This window comes from Aquila chrysaetos, chromosome 7, assembly GCF_900496995.4.
Source record: "Aquila chrysaetos chrysaetos chromosome 7, bAquChr1.4, whole genome shotgun sequence".
NCBI classification, from domain to species: Eukaryota; Metazoa; Chordata; class Aves; order Accipitriformes; family Accipitridae; genus Aquila; species Aquila chrysaetos.
The window spans coordinates 32,867,948-32,890,269 of NC_044010.1; the positions used below are offsets into that span (position 1 = coordinate 32,867,948).

Genomic DNA, 22,322 nt, shown 5'->3' on the forward strand with positions numbered 1-22,322 from the left:
TTACAAATGCACTTTTTGTGCTGTGTTTGGATCTTTTGGTTGCTATTTCACTTTTTTCCGTATTTTGTCTGAATAAGTAGAAAATTATTATTTCTGAGCAGAAGCATTGGTATGTTCTTTTTCACTGGAAGAATTCTCATCTTTTTGTCCTAATGTAATGTGCGGAAGACTGCTATACATTTGTGAGAACGGTGTAAATAGTCAATAGTATGTACATATAGGCGGTCAGTTAATGTTATGAAGATGGAGTAAATCTCAGGCTTGTGTTCATTACCTGTGTTTTACTTGTAGCTGTATAGGTCTAAAGACACATTCAACAAATGGTAACTTGTAATATGTAGGAAACTTGGATGAACACAGCCAGCTGTGTAAAATAAATTTTTGCATGTATTCAGACTCTCAGATAATTCTGCTTCTGTTCTGAGAGTACTTGATGCCACTTTGTCATGGTTTAACCCCAGCCAGCAACTAAGTGCCACACAGCCGCTCGCTCGCTCCACCCCCCGGTGGAATGGGGGAGAGAATCAGAAGAGTAAAAGTGAGAAAACTCTTGGGTTGAGGTACAGACAGTTTAATAGGTAAAGCAAAAGCTGCACACGCAAGCAAAGCAAAACAAGGAATCCATTCGCTACTTCCAATCAGCAGGTGGGTGTTGAGCCATCTCCAGGAACGCAGGACTCCATCATGTGTAACAGTTACCTGGGAGGACAAAATGCCATAACTCTGAATGTCCCCTGCTTCTTTCTTCTTCCCCTTGTTTTATATGCTGAGCATGACGTCATATGGTCTGGAATATCCCTTTGGTCAGTTGGGGTCAGCTGTCCCAGCTGTGTCCCCTCCCAGCTTCTTGGGCACCCCCAGCCTACTCGCTGGTTGGGTGGGGTGAGAAGCAGAAAAGGCCTTGACTCTGTGTAAGCACTGCTCAGCAATAAGTAAAACATCCCTGAATAACCAACACTTGTTTCCAGCACAAATCCAAAACACAGCACCATACATACTGCTCTGAAGAAAATTAACTCTAGCCCAGCCAAAACCAGCACACACCTCAGTAGTCTGATAAGGATCTCTACCTTTTAAAGAAAGTCTCTGAGGGAAATACATGATATTTTTGAAAGAGCTATGCATCACATACATAATGGCCTCTGGAGAAAAAAGAATATTGCTGATCTTTTCATACCATGTTGCTATGTGCCACACTACTCTGGATTTATTGTAGAAAATAATTACATGGGTACAGTTAGAAGAGGCTCATGTTTTATCTTGAAAATAGCATCCCTTACAGCTATTAAACAGCTGACAGCCCTGGTTAGGCTCCTCATTTAGAAGCACGCTACATTTATTCTTTTAAAATGTATTATATCAATACAACAGATATGTAGAACACAGAGAATTCCTTGAGCAGGGAATGTAAGCCTGCTAGCAGGTCCCTATTCTTACCTCCATATAAGTTCCCTCTCCCCGTTCAATTTATAAAAAACCTCAAGTTGCCAAATGTATTTAGAGTGTTCAAGTTTTCTTGTTTTGGTTAGATAGTAGTTAGGAATACAATATGGAAATAACTGATGTTTTTGAATGTTTATTTGGACTTTGATTACTTGTAATGCCTGAACTGTGTAGTCTTAATTCCTAACTGTTTTCTTGAAGATGTTGATCCCTGTGAAGTATGGTGCAGTCAGCCGGTTGACACATTAAGAGAATATTGCAACGTTATTAAAATACGCATCTTTTGGCCTCTTCTTTTCAAAAGTGAAAGTAATTCTTTGGTAGCTGATTGGAGGTAAGTAATCATATTCTCGAAGTGATTTTATCAGCCTTTAATTTTATTTTTTTTTTTGTTACCTGTGAAAGATCGCTGTATACTTTTCAGTAATGGTTAAACTGTCTGGAGGAATGTTTTTACCAGTGGGCCAAGTTAGTTAAGGTCAGAAGGTGTAATTCTTGAATATACGGAAGAAAATATTAAGTATAGGTTTCTGAAGTTTGGAATCTAAGAGTGTATTTAAGTACTTAAATGGATGACCTTTATTTCAAAAGTACCAAAGACTTTGCGGCTCTTTTTTTTTTTTTCCTTCCCTTCCTCTGAAGGGCTTGATTTGAGTTTGTAACCACACTCTTGGTTAGATCTAATTACTGTAAATATTAGTAATTAAGGCCATGTAACACAGTGTTATTTTTCTAAACAATAACTTTTTCTGTTTTTAAGCAGTTCACAGATTTTAGACCGGAATTGGAAGAGACTTTGTGATTTAGAGGTTTTGGAAGACCTTGTTGATTTAATTAAAAAAGTTGTTGTAAGTACTATATTTTAACTTTGTGTAAGTTTTCAAGTATAAAAGGTTAATTAAATCTGTACCTTATGTAGCTTGGGATTATATCTTAAATTAGATATTTCCTGGAGTGAATAAAATGTCTGATAGTTGAGTTGCAGGTTTCTAGAAAGAAAGTGTGTCATAGACTTTATTACAGTTGGGATAACTTATTAAATATTTGCAGACTCAGTAATACAGTTGACTGGGGCCCTTGTAAATTGCTAAGAAAGTGCGTCATATACATAAGAAAAACAGCACCATTCATGGATGAACAACTTACACTTTTTTTTTCCCCTCAGTTATTTTTCCCTCATTCAACAAATTATATTTAAAATTTGCTACTGTTGCTGACTTAAAAGAGAAACATAACAGTGCAGAGGAGAGAATGATAAAAGAAATGTTCTCAGCAGCTGAAGGGAAGAGATATTTTTTTTTATTTAGGTATGACACATTTTAAAAAAAATTCATATGTTGAAATTCTGTGCTTAACCCCAAGCTACACTTTTCCAGTCCATCTTACCGTTGTATGACTTTCTGTGATGAGGTATTCATGTACTATATTGATCTTGTGGATTCATACTTCCTTATGTTCTTTTTGCGGCTTCCTCCTTCAGGCTATCCGAGTGCTCTATTTTCTCCTTCTTGTACTTTAGGATGTCCCTGCAGTTTTTCCATTTTGCCTCATGTGATGGTTTCTTTGTGCTGTTTCCTCCTCTGGTAGTCTCCCATTCGATCTTTATACGAGAGGGTCTGTATATATTCCCACCTCCCTGTTTACCTCTGCTTCCCTCTTCTTACTTCCTCAGCCTGTATCTCCTTCTCCATGTAAAAGATTGTATATCCAATAGTAAAATTCATTTGGAGGAGCAGAAGATCTCAGGAGAGGAAGTACTGTTGTTTTGGATGGTTTTCATTGGATGTATCAACTGGTTCTTTGGTATGTAGATAACCGCAGAAGTGGTTAAAGTGGCTGCCTTTCCTAACCAGATGTCACAGCATCCATGCATTCTCTATTTCCACATCAACATTTATTTATTTTTCAACAAAAATAGTAGGGGATTTGCTACTGAATACAAGAGTATTTCCTGAAACTTTGAAATGGACCAGAGCAACTGTCCAAATGATACTGTATTCAAGCAGAACAGAAGATGTTACTGGGTTGAATCTGAGCAGATAGAAATTAAAGTTATTGATCTTAATAACTTGATTTTTATTTGTTTTCTATCCCTCTTCCAGAACGTTCCGCCTTTTATTGGTGGCATACTGAGAATTGGCAGCAGAATAGAAAATGTAAGTTTCTTGAATTGTTTTTAATAGGAATACTTCTTTATGTGTGAATACAAATAAAATATTTGTACAAATATCTAAAACTTTAAAATGCTTGCATAAATAAATCAAGTCTGTAGTTTTTGGAGTATGTAGTATATAGGACTGGAGTTGCCAGTTGTTGCCAGTCTGAGCCACAAAATGAAATCTGGGTGTGACAGGAACTGTGAAATAAATATTGTCTGTGTAAGAAGAGCAAAATGAGTGAGAACTTTGGAGGTAGTTCACATGCTGAAAATAAATGGTTTCTCTTGGAGGTTGCTACTGCAGTGTGGTTGGGTGAGTTTAGGTTGTGCAGCTGGAGCCCAGGCCAGCCCTCCAGTATCCACTTTGGTACCTGCTGGTGGCTTTCCTTGTTGGTTGCTTGCAGATATGCCATTTCTTGTTGAAGGCTTATTCCTTTGAGATGTCTCAATGCTCTCTCTGCCTTCAGTGTTGAAGATTTCTAGATTCCCTCCCACAAGCACACAGTATCTATATGGTGTGTTTTGCTTTGTTCTCTATTTCTGTGCTGGTGTTGGTGTGTTATGCTGAAAGTCTAGGTATGGGCAAAAGGCAAACACGCTTTATATGTAAAGACAAGAAGTTACTGTTAGTATAGCTGAAGTCTTCCAGAATGAATTATTGCAGAAGAAAGAAAATGAAGAAACAAATACTACTAAACAGAAAAACTCTCTAATGATAATAATAGTACAGTTAGAATTGTAATACGCACACTTCCTAGTATCTGACCCTTTTGCAGGTGTTGTGCTTATCCTTGTACTACTCCTTGAGATCCTAAAGCGAAAGGCTTCTGTCTGGTGTTTACATATGTGGGATGGAGGGTATAGTCATTGCTAGCTGGAGTTCTTTGCTATGAGGACTGCTGTTGATGTTTTCTTCTTCCTTATCCTAGGATCTACCTAGGTTCCTTTTCAAACCAAATTAGTCATAACCACCTGGTCAGAAGAAAAATTGCTGTTACAGTTAAAACCCAGTTAAAACAGAGCTCTAAGCAGGTCAGGACAAGCTCAGAGCAAGCCTGACAAGTCACAGTCCTGTGGCCTTGCAAGCTCTGCACAAAGCCTGTCGCCTATTACTAGCAAAGGCAATGCTGTATGATGGGGCTACAGGGCTATGAGCAGGGCTAAGCTTGATCTCTGCAATGATGCAGAAATTCTCCTCTTTGGAGACAGGTTGGAAATGTTTTATGAGATTCTCAAACAGTGATATGGTTTCAATCTGAAGGACTGTGAATGGCAGAGTAAGAGTGTGGTTTGGAAACCTGCTGATGCATCTTCATTACCAAATTCAGTGTCCAGTAGAACTATACTTGTTACATTTTTTAGCTTGTAAACCTTTGACTGTGAATGTTCTTAGTTTCCCTGTGTTTGTCACTTTTTTTCCCCACTTCCTAGTTTCTGCTGCCTGCTGTAGGTTAACTGCAAAAGCTAAAATAGAAACATTGAAATTAGAAGAAAATATCATAGCTGATAGTAGCAATAGGAGAAGCAGAATAGGTGCAACTGTATGTTACTCCTGGATTACCCAGTTCCTGTATTTTTAGTGAAGTGTCTTAGTCATGTGGGTTTTTATATAATTTTTCAAAATCTGTAGGCTCAGGTAATGTGGGAGTATTCCAGGCAACAGACACTCTTCACTCAATTCCTCTCCTTCAAATAAAGCTCTGTAGCTCAAACAATTAAATTTAGTTTGAGTAGAAGGGAAGTCATGATTTACGGAATTAAGTCTTAGCCCTGCCTGCATGTCTTAAGAGCCTGGAGAATTTTGCTTTTTTTTTTTTTTTTTAATCAGGCTTGTCACTTCACACTGAGGCAATTTTGTGTGCAGTCATCAAAAAGAAGTTTCTAAATGAAATTCTGTAATTTGAATGGCTCCCCTGTGTCCTGTTGAAAGAATGACTGTTTTCATTTTGTGAATATGCTGTATTATGCTGTGCTTGAGTTATCCAGATACTTATATTTGTCAACTGTTGTCTATTTCAAAGGCTAACAAATCAGGAACAAGTGCACAGTCTAAGTGCTACAGTAGTATTGGTTGTTATATTTACATGGAATGCTTCCACTATATTGCCAGTGAGCTGTTGGTTTGTGTTGTGTTTGTTGTTTTTGTTTTAAGACTTTGCTTTATATAGAATTAGTTACCATTTTTTCTTTATTTTCCTTTTCTTCAACTGAAATAGGGTGTCTTTGATGTTGGGGATGCACTTGATTGGGTTAGATACACAGGTGATGTCAGTATTCTGCAGAGGCTGGAGAAGCTTGGTGATTTTGGTTGGATCTATCTTGAAATTTTCTTTGCTGAATGTAAGTATGACCACTTCTGAAGAAACAACGGTGAGGAAAGTAATTTGTGTTGTAATTATCGAATAGTTAATGTTTGTGTGTATTTCACTACTCTGAGAGTGACTGGAAAAACAGTGGTGGTGGTGTGGGGTTGGTTTTTTTTGTTTGTTTGTTTTTTCTTATTTGAACCAGTCAATTCTTCTTTGAATCTCTGTATGTGGGTAGTATTCACGGTGCACATGCTGTTTCTGAACAGGAGTTGAGAACATTTTTTTCACTTTGGTGTCCATTATGGGCTGTATGCGCACCCTGTATGGCTTTAACTTAGGGTTAAGTTGAAAGTTGCCTGAAATATTGTTTGGGTCTTTCTGTTAAACGTTTGGCAGAGGATTTTGTCAAAATATTAATTGAGATGTTAGTCATATTTAAAAAATTAGCTTATGTAGCTCATGGGAGTTACCGTAAGATATTAACACTAGCAGCAGAACTTCTTTTGAAATTATGAAAAGCTCCCAGGCCTGCTGTATTTGACGTGTTAAATGGCCCATATTCTGATCTTTTTGCATATATGCATTCTAACTCAGCTGTTGCAGTAAGCAAAAGGGTAGTAGAAATTGAACTTGCATGTAAGGAGAAGAATCTTTTTATAGTTAAGCACTGAATTACAAATTCTTTTAAATACAAATCTTTAAAATGCAAATTCCTTAAAATACAATCGAGTTTTACTTGATTGCTTGAAATTAGGGAAGTACTTAAACATTTTGCAGTCTGCAGCCAGTTATTTTGGGCTTATCCAATAATAAATAATTCCTTTTCTTTTGAACATTTCTGTTGCTTAATTTGTTTCTGTTATTTGGTTGGTATGTCAAATTTTGCTTCCAGTCAAAAAACAGAGCGTGATTCTTAGCAGCAGAAGATAAACCCTACTTCCTGTCTTTGGTAACTTCTTCACCCACTGTGTTTTTCTGAATTTTGTCTCCAGGCAAACGTTACATTACTAAAGTTGCTTTGGAAGATTGTAATTTAGTTGAAGAATTTAAAGCTGTGACCTGTGAAAACTGTAGGAAGGTGAGAGATATCAGAATGTGTTTGTGCTTTTCTTTTTTTTGTTGTTAATTTTGGGGGAGTTTTTAATGATCAAAGATTGTAAAAATGACCAAATGATTAAAGATAAAGGTTTCAAAAGCTTGAGTGAGTAATTGTTTGGTCATAAATAGTTACCTTGAGACATCCTGGCCTAATAAACAGAACTTCAGTTGTTTACATTGCCAGTGTATGTTGGAGAGTGTTCCCTTCCTCACCCACCCAAAAGCTCAAGGAAATGCAGTTAATATTGATAGAAGATTGTTCAACTTGATCCTTTTAACACAGAAATAAGACGCTCTCAAAGTCTTTGCCATGTGTTCCTTTAGTGTAGATGTTGGGGCTTTTTTTCTACAGAAGTCTGGTTAATTCCTGTGTCTTCTTTGCTACAATTCTGTAGTTCAGGAGCTACGCTGAAAGACGCTGAGTAGGGAACTGGTTGAGCTGTGCTGTACTCAGCCTACCTTGCTGTTTGACACATGCTCACTTTTGATGATGACTATATTACAGAACCGAGGAGAGCTTCTGAGTTAGTCCTGCTTTTTAATTATTGTTCATTGTATTCTTATCTGCATAACATTTTCATTTGTACACTTTTAAGCTTATTAATTGCAATGAATTAAAAGTATTAAATTACAACTAATACTGCATACATAACATTCTGTTTTTACAAGCATAAAAACTTAGCTGCCTCTTGTCCAATGTTTTCTTTACCTCTCATTGCAAATGAGTTTAATTACAGTGGTTACTGAATTGTTTTTTCTTGATTTCACAGAACAGTGAATCTATGAAACAAAAAGGAAATGAGGAATTTTCCCAAGGAAACTTTGATCGTGCTATAATGTCATATACTAAAGCCATAGAGTTTTGGTAAGAACTAAACTGGTTAACTAGATTTTGTTATATAATATGTATTCAGTTTATTCAGATTTATCCTGATTTTGCATAATTTGGCATGAGCCAAATGATAATCCCATTCAAAAAAAAGCTACGTAACATGTTTTTTATTCTGTTTTATTCCTTGTTACTAATGGTTGTTTGCACTTTTACTGCCCCAAAAGTCCTGTTAGGGTCTGAAGTTGATCTAAAATGACTAACAGTAAGTATAGTAAACCTGAAAGGAAATAACTTATTTGGTGTGAACAGCCACTTTTGTTATCCCTCCTAAATACTCTTCCAGCAGAACACTATGACCAACTGTTGTAAATACTTCTCTTAGCTATGATGCAGAACAAGTGAACAAGAACAAATACTTACTTTTAAGTGTCTTCTCTTAGCAACTCTATGCAACGAGCTTAATTTCCTTTTGTAAGTCTTGTTTAATTTCTTCCTAAAAGTCCTTTGCTGAAAGGCTTTGGAGACTTTCCTGGGCTCTATAAAGGGGCAGGGAGATAGAGATTAAATGAGAATTTATGTCACACGCATGTAGAGCATTTGCCCCTTTCCTATAGTCTGCACGGGATGTCAATGAGTTACAGAACTCTCGTTTGTTGTCATTGCTACTTGCGTTGTAGTCGTGCAAATGCTGCTTTTATAATTCCTGGTGCCTATGAAATATGGTGAAATTCATAAAGTCCCACCTGTGCAAACTGTTTTATTTTTTCATTTTGAAGTCTGTAGCTTTAGAATTGTGCAGTTGAAAAGATTAGCATTTTGCTGATGTCTTCAGATTTTGTGTCACATAGTAGGATACATTTCAATCCCAAATTCAAGCTGATTTCAGCTTCCTTGAAAAGTTGGGTAGGCTGACTTCCTTCAGGTGACTGTATCTGAGATGAAGGAGCAGGCTAAGAAGGCTTTGCTCAGGGTACCTGATGAGGGGGAGGGAGGAGCAGAATTCAGTGAAAGAGCAAAGGAAATCCCATGGCTTAGAAAGAGCAAAGGAAGTCTCATGGTTTCCAGGGGCTGTAGAGCTGAGCTGCTGTTACAGCTATTTGTTAGAAATTGTTCTTTGTCCTTAAGACCCTGCTGGAAGGTGAAGGATAGTTTAGTGATGTCTAGCAGCTTGCGTATCCTTCATCTGCTCTGTGCACTGTCTTCTCTTTCTCATTCACCTAGTGTGACTTTCATCTGCTTCATCAGCACACTCCTTCCCCTAACTAGCTGTATCCTCCCTTGGCTTCCTTTCAAGTGGTTGCTGGATTACAGTTATCAGTTTCCCCCTCTCGTTCTCCATTAGGTATTTTGGCGACAATGCCTCAGCTCTTTAGAACTGCTGCTCAGTCTGCCCAGCCAGGCAGTCAAGCTAGCTTTTTTTTTTTTTTTTTTTTTTTTTTTTGAAACAAAGCTGAGACTGTAGGGAACATACTAGCCACGCCTGTGGACCATTTGAGATGTGCTTTGAGCTGGGGAGGAAGTTTAAATCTGTCTCCTTTTTTTTTTTTTTTTTTTTTTAAAGTAGGTTGAGAGTGATTTGAATTGATTGGAAGTTGCATTAGTGGGCCCAAATATTACAAATTATTACATAATTAAAACTAATATTCTCAGTGACTTAACTTGTAAATCAATGGGTCTATTCAAGGAAGCTTGTATGTAATTGTTGGTGCTAGAGTGCTTGCAGACAATTACTTTTTTTTTCTGCTTAAGATTTTCAAAAGTAATATACATTACTAACTCTTCATGATTGTTTGTTTTTGTTTTTTTTTTAAGTCCTGCAAACCATCTTCTGTATGGAAACAGAGCTCTTTGTTTAATTCTCACAAGGCAGTACAAGTAAGTAACCCCTTGTTTATAATCTGAAATGTTGTGGTGTTCTGCAGTTAAAAATTGGCAATATACTTAGGAAAAAAGTATTTTTAAAACTTAAGTATGCGGTAGTTGTGATGTTACTACCTCACAAAACTGATATTAAGAAAAATGAATAATATTAGCTGTATCTGCTGGCAGATGGCAACATTTAAAATTTGGGGGCGGGGGGGGTTATACAACAGGAAAAAAAATCTCAGTACCAGTAAGTATTGTGATTTTTATTAAACCTCTTGAAGAAGAGATCAATGTGGGTATGAGGGTTATTTTCCTTAAGCCAGTTGTTAAGATAAAAATCTTGTTTATGAGCAAGGTGAATGTATACCTTTTATGTAAAGCCAACCCAAGAATTTATTGTTAGTATAGTTGAAGTCTTAAAGGTCGAATTGTTGTTAGTCCAGATCTAATTGTTGAAATAAAAAGAAATAATAACAATGTTTTGTTATTAACTGGTAAATCTGGTATCCACATGATTTTTAATTTCCGCCCATTTTCCTGGTATTATGCTCACCCCTCCACTGCTCCTCTGCGTGTATACTAAGTTGACAGTTCTGTTGCTGTAGCAGTGGGGTTAGAGAGCTGTCAGCATGTAAGAGTCCTTTTCCATGAGGAATGTGATGTTCATGCTGATGGCTTGTCCTTCTTCACTCTGGGATCCACTTGGGGTCACTTTTGTGTTTGCTAACATGGTATTACACCTTTGCTCTGTCATTGTTGGTCTGCAGCACCCTGTTATGTCTGAGTTTACTATACATGGTGCTTCTTACGGATATTACTTTGTTACTATTAAAGTCATATTTGTCCAGATTTGGCATGTCTTTCACTGACCATTGGTGAATTGTTTATAGTCATGGGGTCTCCAGTGCCAAGCATGTGCCCCATCTCTTGACATCTTCTGCCTGTGCTCCTTTGTTGTGTCCTGTATCTCCACTTCTCAAGGCCTCTGCTGTCATATCAGGCTTGTATTTCTTCACAGGACATCATCATTTTGGAGTCATTCTGTATAAATAGTAGTAACAAGCAGTTATGCAATCACAATCTATGGTTGCACCACACAAAGATAAACCAAAGTAGAACAAATTAGCCATAGACACCTGGTCAAATTAGAGAAATTGATGTCACAGTTAAACCAAGTAAAAGAAAACTGCAGGCAGGTGAGACTGCCGTTCAGGCTGAGCAAGACTGAGGTGACTCAGTCCTGAGCTTTTGGAAAGTCGGTACTGAGCTTATGGCCTGCTATTGGGGGTGGCAGTACTGTATTATAGGACTACGCAGTTATACAGTGTTCTCCAGATCATCTGCTGGAGTGTTCATAGCTTTACTCAAGGCGTGTGTATTCCTCCCATTTTCAGAGCCTCGTGAGAGGCAGCAGTCGTGTTCCCTCCCAGGCTTTGGTACGGGACAGGACCTTTCATTGCAGCTGCGCTTCGTGTTGTGGTGTTCTGACAGTGTCGGGGGCAACTTTCCTAGCACTGCACAAGGCTGTCGAAAGGTGGCACTGGAGGAAGGACTGGGTGGGTGAAAACGAAGCACACATAGAGAACAACTATAACAAATAACAGCACACACTTGAGAAGAAGACAATTGCTTCAGTTTTTTCTGATCTTTTCAACTGCTTTTATAATCCCTTAGTATTCTGAGGTTCTGTACCCCACTATCTGTCTCTTACTCAAGCATTTTTTTTCCTTGTGTCTGCTTCCTTTGCCATATGAATATGGTGCAATTTCTCCCATTTGAATCACTAGTTCTGTTGTTGTTTTTTTTTATTACTTATTTTTTAAAATGTATTGCCACACCTCCAAATTTTGCCATTCCTACCTGGGCTTTCTTATTTTTGTTTTTTTGTTGTTGTTGTTCTAACTTGCTTTCATTTCACTGAATTAATTCTTCCTGAATCTCTGAAGAATTTTGTTGTGTAAAACATACTCCTTGTTTTGAAATTACTGTCTTTTTCAGGCTTTTCTTTAGTATCTGGCTTTTGTTACTACAGAGCTCATCCTCCTCTTTCAGATCCCTCTGTACAAGTTTTCCTGCTGTAATGGTTACAAAAACCAGTGGTAGTGACTAGGCAATTCATGAACAGTTTCATGTGAAACAAGCTGTTTTTTCCATATTCCTTACCTTTGTGGAGGTAAAACAGTTAATGCCTCATAGGCCTTTGCAGGCCTCTCAAGTTAGGTCCCGCTGCAGACATTTTCTAAAGACCTCACAGAGTCAGCATGACCCATCTATCAAAGGAGTGAGTTATTTGTAAGCTTTCTCATCTGAAATAATCCGTATGTGACTGCTATTTGTTGTAATTTACTACATCCTGCTTATCTGATACACAGCTGTAGTTCAGTGAAAAATGAGTGGTATATCCCAAAGGTATATAAACTGTGTAACTGCCTGCTTTGGGCAGCACTGGTTTCAGCAGAGGCCATTGCTGCTGCTCTGTGTTCTCTGCTGTAGCCATAGGGATAGTCTGCTTCTCTTCTGACCTGACCAAAATTGTAATTCTGGTTATTCCATGACACCTTGTATATAAAAAGTCAGAGATGGGTATGTTCTTCAGACTTCAGTAGTTGTGAGTTTTTGTCTTTCAGTGCTCAGCAGTTAATACATGCACCCTCAAATCTCTAGCTATGATTACGTAACTACTCTCCAATGTGATTTCTGTCAAAATATTTAAGTTTGGTAGTCAGGCTTTTTTATTTAAGGCTTTGCTTTTTAAAGGAACATTTTGTTAGAACCCAGTTAAGGGTTAGGTACATATGGAGAAATGCTGGAAAACCTGGTAGGTAGCGGGAGGGAATAAATATCTGATGGGTGAAATATTTGAGACTGTGACATTATAACCCAGGTAAGTTTCAGCTAAGAAGTGTTATCAGACCATGTCTTCACACAGGTGAATGAACTGTTCTTTTATTAACTTTGTATTTTTATGGTGCCTTGTATATCTGATCTGTAGATTTTTCTGAAGTATAAATAATAAATACCTCTTCTTTTTCCCTCCTTTCTCTAAGGAGAGCCCTTGCTGATGGAAAAAGAGCCACTATTTTGAAGCCTAATTGGCCAAAGGTTAGTTTAATGTACATTTCAATATTGTCTTTTGTTGGTAGTGTAAACCAACATAACCCAGAGTCTTAATTACAGGTTTGACCCAGGTTGATGTAGCATGTTGTAAGTGTTGTTACATGGTCTTCTGCATGTGTAAAGACAGAATAAAACATTTATTTTGTTGTTGTATGTAGCTATGTTATCACAGTGCTTTAAAAAGAATATACATAGTCCTTACAATAAAAAAAAATCCTGATTAATGACCAACATGTATTTTTAAGTATTTGTGGCCTAAAGAAGAGTAAATAAGGGATAGTTACAAAATTGCGAAGTAGTAGTTGAGATTAGGGGAAAAAGGAAATTTGTTCTTTTCCAAAGACAGAGCCTAGATGCTGCTCCCAGTGAATTATCTTTCTGTTTCAGTGTGCTGAGTAGTTGAAAACTTTGAAACAGGTGCAGTACATAACTTTTGAGTATGTAAAATTTTATTTTGTATTGTCTACTGCAGCTGTTTTGGATATAAATTGTTTTCTTATTTGTGTGAATGAACGCTTGAAAGTCAAACTCATGCCCATGTAGGGTCACTACCACTTCTGTAAGGCGCTGTCATTACTGGGGGAACATGAACTGGCTTTGGAAGCTAATGAGAGAGCTCAGGAACTATGCAAGAATATTCTTGATGGACTTAAGGATCTTATTCAACAAAATGACAAGTTAAAGAAGACATTAGAAGAAATCAATGGTAACCTTTTCTGATTCAAGATCTACCTTGAACATAGCAAAATTACTTCATTGGTAACTTTCCTTTGAAACTAGCTAATTCCTTTTTGCTTTTTGGTGTTGTTTTTTTTTTTTTTTTCCCCTTCCTATATAATTTCCTATAGGTATTAAACAACATAAACAGAAACCAAAGAAGTCGCTTCTTGAGAAAAAGTAAGCAAGTGTCAAGTTTGTGGTTTTTTGTTTTTTGTTTTTGGTTTTTTTTTTAATAATTAGCAATGCTTAGTATAAGACTTAAGTAATACATAGCATAGATATTGCTTAAATTGTGTTACCTGTCAGTAAATAAAAATGGAAGGAATAAACTTAAGAGAACTGCAACCAGAGTGCAGCCTAGGAGTAAAGAGGACTTTCAGGAACTAAATAAGCTACCTTGAGATGTGTTCCACTTCCAAGCAGTTTGCTTCAGCATTAAGTTTTACCCATGTTGGAAATAACAGGAAACAGTTACATTTTCGTGGTTTTTTTCCTCCCAACTTGAAGTACTTCGCTGTTGAGGAAATTTGGTGCCTGAAAATGTCAGTGCAATCACACCTGTTTTTTTGTGTTAACTTTGCTATATAAAGTTCGCTAGGAGATTAAGCTGATTTGAAGAACTGAATGCTAGCAAATGCATTTTGACAATGGTAAAAATGAACACGTATCCTAATTTGTAGAAACTTGCTTTCGCCACATCTATTCTGTGCTTTTGCCTTGCCCAGAGACAGTGAGAGCAATTCCATATCACGGATTCAGCTAAGTTACAATATATGCTGTAACTTTTATATTAAACATTTTTCTGAAAGATCTTTTTGATTTTTTTTTTTATTGGTCTACCTGTAGTGATGTGCTATCTATCATTCAAAAGCAGTACAGTAAGTAAACTACTAACCAGCTTTTTGTAAACCGGAAAATTCTGCAGGAACTTAAATTTGTTTCCCTTCTATATTGCACAAATAAAATGTGGCATTGGGCACGATTGAGGTTTTTTTTTAATTACCCTTATTATTTTTTTATTTTTTTTTTAAAGTGCAGTAATTCAGTTCCTGTTCCTTTTATAGCAAATGGTGCTTTTTTTGGTGTTATATTTTTGCATAGCCTTGGACTGTGCAATTTGAAGGTATAAAGAATGGCTGCTTGATCAAATCCTTTAAATATGCTTATGCCATTACACTTCTATGAGGGGTAGACTTCCTGTATTCATCTTTGTTTTTTTCATGATACATGTATGGTGTGTGTCTTAAATACGGGGAAGACATTGACACTGGAAGAACTTGGGTTCTCTCTTTTTACATATCAGAGACTGCAGTTCTTCAGAATCTCATTTAATAATCTCTGAAGAACAGAAAGAAATAGAAAAAGACAGAAAGGGAACACAGTCTGATCCTAAAGATCATCATTGTCATCAAAAACATGATACCAGGGTAAGTTACGCTACAGCTGGCATTACAAGACTAACAGTGTGTTGATTTACATCGTCCTGGAATGTGTTATATAATGGTGTGGCTGAAATTTTGTGGCTACTGTGTTTTAATAATTGTGTACTTTGTCAGCCAAGTACACTTCTCTTGTAATATTTAACTCTCAAATCTATGTTCAGAACTTTGGATTTAAAAGGAGGTGGTTGCTTGAATGAGAAGGTGGAGGCTGTATGTTATGATGAGGAGAGGGGTCTCTTTGGGCTTCTTGAAAGTGAGACTAAAGTCATGTCTGATTTAATCGACTGTCCAGTCCTGCCTGTCAATATGCATTCAGATCTGGGCTTCCCTTTGGCTTTAGGAGGGGATTTAGTTAACGTGTACTGGTGTAATGGAGTTCAGTGGAAGATGCTTTAGCCATAGTTAAATCACATACACGGCTTTTGCTATACCGGAGCATTGGTTTGCACTGATATTGTGATGTTAAGGTATTTGCATGGTTATAGGCCGTTATTTTCATGCTCAGATTTCTTCTGTATGGGAAAAACACTGGTTGAATAGTATGCTTAACTGGATTGTATTTAAAACTAGGGGTTTGTGGCTCTCAAATATCAGTGTGGCTTGTGTGTTTAAAACAAGTGTAGTATAGTTCTAAAATGCAAGGTGGACTTGTGTTATTTTAGTAGCCCTTTGTAATTATTTAGATTAATTCTTTCAATTTAAAAGACTGTTTACAAGCAAAAATATTTTACTAGATTATTTTTATTAACTTTTTTCTGAGAAAGCCTTAAACGAGAAAGTGAAGCTGTTGCAGGGGAGATTTAGACTGCTTAAAGAAGCACTGCCAACGGTAGCAGCAAAAGTAGTTTTATTGAATTAAGATGTTGTAGAAGTGAGGCTTAAAGAAGTCCGATGGCAAGGTTCAGTCTATTACTCTACCGCACAGAGGATGTAATGATTCAAAGTTACCAATACAAGATCTTAATGCCCTGTGATACAAAGTTATGTGCGATAGCGATCACTTACCAAAGATCTGCAGTTGGTAGGGGGTCTCTCAGCCAGGAGGAGTAACCTTGAGAGGTGTCCCAACTCGAGATCATTGCCATGCTGCCAGTTACTTAGGAGGAAGAGCTCAAAAAAAGCTCGCTCAGGCTGTCATATTTATGGAATAAAGTGGTTGGCTCGTAGTCAAATTACGTGCGATGGAAAAGGTAAGCATGAGACTCCTTGTACCCACAAATTCCTTTGTTCCTTAACCAAATTAGTTTTGGAACAACCATCTGCTATTTATGTGTTAATCGCATGATCGGTGTTCCGGTTTCCAAGCTCGTATACATCAAAGCTCACCATGTCACCCTGTCCCTGTGTGGGTTTTCAAAGAACAGGTTGGAACTAGAGAAGTTCATGGCCTGGTCACAGCCTAAGCCTTTACTTCCTTTGGAGCCTGAACCAAACTACCACTAGTTTGGTCAAGGAGTCAAGTGCATCTATCACAGAAGCTTAATAGAGTAAACTTCATTCTCTTTTCATGGTTGATTTTTGTTCCTGAAAAATAATTAAACTAAGGATACGTGTTAGTGAAGGATGACCAAAGAAATCCACCAACAAAAGCCTCTAAATCTGGCTTTTAAAAGGTTATTTTACTGTTGAAAGTGCAATGGTGTACTATGTTGTTGTGGTTTAACCCTGGTAGGCAGCTCAGCCCCACGCAGCTGCTTGCTCACTCCCGTCAGCAGGATGGTGGAGAAAATCCTAAGTGTAAAAGTGAGAAAACTCATGGGTTGAGATAAAGACAATTTAACAGGCAAAGCAAAAGCTGCACACACAAGCAAGGGAAAAGAAGGGATTCATTCACTACTTCTAAGAGATCTTTAGCCATTTCCAGGAAAGCATAGCTGTATCATGCATAATGGTTACTTGGGAATACAGATGCCATAACTCCAAATGTCCCCCCCCTTCCTCCTTCTTCCCCCAGCTATATATGCTGAGCATGACATCATATGGTCTGGAATATCCCTTTGGTCAGTTGGGGTCAGCTGTCCCAGCTGGGTCCCCTCCCAACTTCTCATGTACCCCCAGCCTACTTGCTGGTTGGGCCGTGTGTGAAACAAAAAAGGCCTTGCCACTGTGCAAGCAACTGCCTAGCAATAGCTAAAACATCCCTGTGTTATCAACACTGTTTTAGTCAAATCCAAAACACAGCACCATATGAGCTGCTATGAGGAGAATTAACTTCATCCCAGCCAAACTGAGCACATATATTTTTATTCCTTAAAAAACACCCACCCCCAAAAAAGTGGGGGATTTTTTGGTGCTTACCTTGTTTTAGGTGGATTTTGCTACTGGATGTCAGTGGAATTTCCCAGCTGTTGCTGTCTTAGTGCCTATCTCATTGCCAGTATCATGGGGAGCCTGTAAACTATTCCTGTGCATAAATTTTCTTCAGTGGTTTGCTTTGTTAGACACGTGCAGACTGTGACAGTCGTGCTGTAACAGCTTGGAATTAAAAATTTAATAACCAACCTCCAGTTTGTTTACAGACAGTTCTTCTCTTTCACACTAATTATTAATTTAAAGAAACATTTGTACCTCTTTCTGATTGTCTTTACTGTCATTGTTGTAAGATAATTAATAAACTGTTACGATTTAGCCTATAAAATGTGTTATAAATAAGCTATATAATATAGAAAACAAGATGATACATAATGTGAATCTACTAGCAAGTTCAAAACAATTTAGCACACACAAGTGGAAAAAAAAACCCTTTCAGGTTTCACAGGAGGGCGGCGCAGCGAAAAAAGATGACTCATTAGTGGGGAAAATGAAACCAACGTACAAGGGCAAACGGAAGGAAAAGAAACTTAGAACTTGTTGAAAAACAAAGTGATCTATACAATGCACAAAAAGTGCTTAAAGATTTTTGACTGTCTTACGAAAACTTTCATCTGCTTTTATGCTATGAAAATCTTCATAATGTAGGTCTGTAAATTTTCTTCCTTAAGGATGAACATTACTGCGAAAAAGGCTAGTATGTGTTAGGCTAGTAAATAATATTAATTGATATGAATTTGGAGGAAAAAAGTGTAAGTGTGCAAATGCACTTTGGTTAATGAAATGATTTTTCTTTGCCTCTTGATTGGGGACATAATACACCGTATTATCATGATTTCTTTGTTTAAATGTCAGTGTTCTAGGTTTTTTCTTTGTTTAAACTTAGTGTGCGATATCTATTTGTTTTTTGTTATCTGTGTAAAACCAAACTAATGTATTTGTCATTAGGTGACTGACATCCAAAGAACAGAAAGCAAAGGTTGGTCTCTGGAGTTTCCACCAAGTGAGTTCATTTTTGCTATTCATCAAGTCTGAGTCGGTTCTTCCCTTGCTGTTGCCATTATTAATGAGCAAATGTGTATCTAGTGTTATTTTCACAACACTAGTAAGTGTTCAGTAGGCTATCATGTTTTATTTCTTTTCCTGTTAGGGTGCAGTTACTTAGATACTGCTCCTCTCCTATATTTCTGTATTTTTTCCTTCACACTTTTATAGTTTGAATCTACATGGATGAATTCAGAATTGCAACTGGAACTAAAAAGTAGAATGCTGAGTCACAGGGTAGAAATGCTTTCCCTCCTTCTGAGACAGGTATAGCATCTAAAAGGTTCTAAATTTAAGAGAAGTGTGTGGGTAGTTTCAGTGTTCATAATTCATTTGTGATTACTAAAAGCTCCATATAGGTCCTTAAGAAAATGATCCTGCAGTTAGAGAGGAAGGAGGCCACAAAATATTTGTCAGAGGTAGAAGTTGGTGTGACTTATTGTTCATGTCTGTTTTTTTAATTAATTAAAAAACCCCAACAAAACAATTGTTTTATAGGGAGAATTCCCACCCCCCCCCCAAAACTCCCACAGTGACAGAGTTACTTTACTGTGGTGAAAGTGAAGTGCAAGTAGTTCTGATCTTCAAAGTGAAATATTTTCGTGAATTTTGCTTGGGTTTTTTATTGCCTGCTAAGCCTGCTGTAACCAAGAAAACATAAGATATTTCCCTGACATTCAGAAATTTTTCTTATTTATAATGTTTGTTTTGAATACTCCTACTGGATCTGGAGCAGCTGCATGCTCACACTGTATTCTGAAGTTGTGACCTCCAAGGCAGTGGGTCCTTCTAGTCCTGACCATGCAACAATGTGAAGTCCTTGGTGTCCAGCCATACTGTTCTTTGGACTTCATGTACTTAAATACTTAGTTGAATGGGTGCCAAAGTGCAGAGCACTTCAAAATTTGATTTTAGGAAACCAGTGAGGATACATTACGAAATATTATTTTGAAATGAGCAGTAGGAGGAGTGATCTTGCTCTTGTGGACTTTGGACGTATGCAAACATCTTGAAGAATTAAAGGATTTATTGGGAGATGGAAAATGTGGGAAAGGTTGCGAAAGAAGAGTCAAGATGAATTTGTTGAAAAGATGTTATGTGGTAGGATAGTAAAAAAAGAAGAAACTATAAAGTGTTGAAGGAACTTAATGCAGAAAGCATAAATCAGGGAAGGGTTTTAGAAGTGGAAATCAAGCTCTGGAAGACAAATCAGTTTTGAGGAAGTATGCGTAGATGGTGGGAAGGAGCAAAATATGAGATGCACGGAAGCCATAGGGAATTTTGAATGAGTCTGAAGCAAGTGACAGCAAAGTGAATCCAGATGTTTTCCTGAGCAAGAAGATGTGGTCCAAATAGTAATGGAATCTGATGATGCTTTATAAAACAAAGTTTTATTGGGGCAGTGGAAAAGATCAGCAGCAACACGCCCATGGGTTGACCTGCCCAATCACCAATAGCAAACATAGCACTGTAAGTGATGCCCTGGCTCCAGTGGACTGCCAGGGATACTTGGTGTCCAGCTCACTGGGCAGCAAGACCAAATCGTGCAAATGTCTTCTGAATGCGGGTAAGAGTTGTGCTGCCCCTTGGCTCCACCAAGAGTAGGGGATTTGAGAGAATCATACTTGACGTGAATAATGTGGGCAGCATCGTGCTGCCCATGTTGGTCAGGGGGCAGGGTGTCGGCAGTCTGTCTGTGCTGCTGATGCTGGTCAAGGGCAGGGTGTCTGCAGTCTGCCTACGCTGCTGATACTGGTGAAAGGGCAGGGTGTCAGAAGGATAGCTGACTTTTAGAGGTTGAGGAGGGAAGAGGGATAATGAAAGGCTGAATGTTGGGAGAGAACTGAAAATTCTTCTAGGCTAAAGAGATCATAGGACTATGAAATGTTGTGTTGAACATAGTAATTTAAAAAAAAACCCCGTGCTGATTCCATGATTTTTTTTCTGTTCTTCCTCCTCCTCCTCTCCCCCTCATACTCTGTCAGTACTGATGTAGAAGAAAATATTTGATTTGGCTTTGATTTGAAAGGAGGAGTTACGCTCTGAATGACTAGCTGATAGCGAGTTTACTGTGGGTGGGGAAGAATAGCTTTCTTTTTCTTAGCCTTTGTTCACTTAAAGGCTTAAGACTTGCAGGAGATTCAATGTAAAGGAACTTTATGACACTGTATCTTATCTTAAAGTTACTGTCCTTTTTAATTTCAGTTCTTGTCTGCATGTACTATTTTTTTGAGCATGTGTACATTTCTGTTAAGTATCTTTGTTCACTCCTAATGGGAATGTCTAGCAAAAGCAATACTACTTCTACTAATATTTTAAAATGTTTGTGGGGTAAGTGAATCATGTTTGCTGTTGAATTAATATAGCTCCTTAAGTATTTTAACTATAATTCAGCAGGATTTGCTTGTTACTTTTATTTAAAAGAATTTTTTAAAAATCTGAAAGTAGTATCTTTTTAAGTTGGGTGGTGTATGGGAATAGTAGTTTCTGTAGAAAATTTTTCTGAAATAATCTTTGTTGAATGGCTTTTAAAATTAGATCATTCAATGAAAAAGTAGGGCTGATTAATTCTTGCTTTTGATGGTGAGAGGGAAGGCTTGTATTCCTTTATCTTCATTAAGATTTTGTTTTGAATGATAGATAGATTCCTTAAGGGAAAGGAACCTATATAATGAAGAAAAAGTAATATATCTCTGTCTCTAAATGGTTAAATGATGATATGCTTGAAGTGTTTCCTGGCTTTCAAAAGGGTTGTTGTTTTCCATGATTTAAATGTCTCTATTATGAGGAATTTGTGATGATTATTAGTGTAGCTTTGGAGTTTTTAATGCATATGAACTGTTTCAACAGACACCTATTCAGACTCCTATGGGACAATTTCAAGAAATGGTTCATGAAATATTTCTGAACATGTTCAGTCTTCATGATGCTTGATTTTTGTTCTGATTAATTTAAATTTTATGTTATTAAGTAGTTTTTAATGAAAAATTACTTCTAGCACAAGGCAAGTGCATAGGCATACGATTTAACTTGAGAAATGAGTACATGAGACATCCCACTGGGCTTGAGTCAGATTACTCAAATGCATAGATTTGTATTTTTCCACAATCAGTGTCTTTCAGTATTTTTGTATCTAATTATAGAAAATACTTCTCTGAGTATCATGAAATAAACATTTTTAAGCATAGATAGTTACTGAAACTTTATATATAAAATTAATAACTCATTTTTTCAAATTTGATTTTATGGTAGTTCAGCATAAGTGTAATAATAAATCAAGCAATATTTAATGATTTAGGTAGCTGTACCTCATGTTTGGGTTCCAGTGCTCAAATAGCTTGAATCCCAGTGCTGGACTGTATGTTGTCTGTGTGATTGTGTCCAATATTAGGAATCCACAGTTGCCTCCTAAACTACTTCTGAAAGATTATAGCTGGAACTATCCCTTCTTGGAACAGGTAGCTGAGGCATTCCTATGTACCTTGTAAAATCCATTAGGTTTAGCTAGCAAAAATATCTGCTGCTCTGCACCCCTTCAACTTGCCACATGTAATAAAGAACACCTGCAACATGTGATGCTCAGCAGTTCTGCAACTGAATTTGTCAGCTGCTTGTTGGTTCCTTACCAGTCCAGAAATGATATTTTTTGCCTTGCTTGTCTAACCGTCCAGTTACTAGAAGACAGCTCTCCCATAAGCGGACTTTGTCACTGTTGCTGTTGAGTCATTAATGCCTTGTAAAGTTCTAACTTAAAATTCTTGAAAATTAAAAACTTCTCGACTTAATCATGAGTATGCATGTGCACATTCGGATGCCTAATGTTATGTTTTAATTCCGCAGAAAACAGTTGAGAGATTATTTTGCAGTTAATGGCATAGCTTCCTGGTTTTGACCAATTACAATAAAGTATTAAAACATGTTTTCTTCCTTGTTACTAACGAATTGTTTACTCTGCTTGTAGAGCCCTGTAACTAATCAACGAC

At 37.3% G+C, this 22,322-nt stretch overlaps 1 protein-coding gene and 1 long non-coding RNA gene across 6 annotated transcripts in view; one reads left to right on the top strand and one right to left on the bottom strand.

Annotated features, from left to right (window-relative positions):
- Window positions 1-22,322, top strand: part of TTC3 (tetratricopeptide repeat domain 3) — a 66,471-nt gene that overhangs the window by 4,144 nt on the left and 40,005 nt on the right. For 3 of the 4 annotated variants that reach the window (XM_030020603.1, XM_030020602.1, XM_030020604.1), the window contains exons 4-15: window positions 1,645-1,777; window positions 2,204-2,291; window positions 3,546-3,599; window positions 5,818-5,941; window positions 6,903-6,988; window positions 7,779-7,873; window positions 9,653-9,715; window positions 12,754-12,808; window positions 13,367-13,529; window positions 13,672-13,720; window positions 14,847-14,970; window positions 18,244-18,298. In XM_030020603.1, coding sequence (XP_029876463.1) covers window positions 1,645-1,777; window positions 2,204-2,291; window positions 3,546-3,599; window positions 5,818-5,941; window positions 6,903-6,988; window positions 7,779-7,873; window positions 9,653-9,715; window positions 12,754-12,808; window positions 13,367-13,529; window positions 13,672-13,720; window positions 14,847-14,970; window positions 18,244-18,298 — 1,089 coding nt within the window. The remainder of the gene's footprint in view (window positions 1-1,644; window positions 1,778-2,203; window positions 2,292-3,545; window positions 3,600-5,817; window positions 5,942-6,902; window positions 6,989-7,778; window positions 7,874-9,652; window positions 9,716-12,753; window positions 12,809-13,366; window positions 13,530-13,671; window positions 13,721-14,846; window positions 14,971-18,243; window positions 18,299-22,322) is intronic. The other variant, XM_030020601.1, reaches the window with a different exon arrangement.
- LOC115343979 lies at window positions 541-16,225 on the bottom strand. Of its 2 annotated transcripts, XR_005932907.1 has the most exons (4): window positions 15,991-16,225; window positions 10,577-10,747; window positions 8,261-8,376; window positions 541-699 (listed from the first exon to the last, which is right to left on the bottom strand). It is a non-coding gene; the product is annotated as an uncharacterized LOC115343979 (long non-coding RNA). The 2 variants fall into 2 exon arrangements; XR_005932908.1 differs by lacking the exon at window positions 10,577-10,747.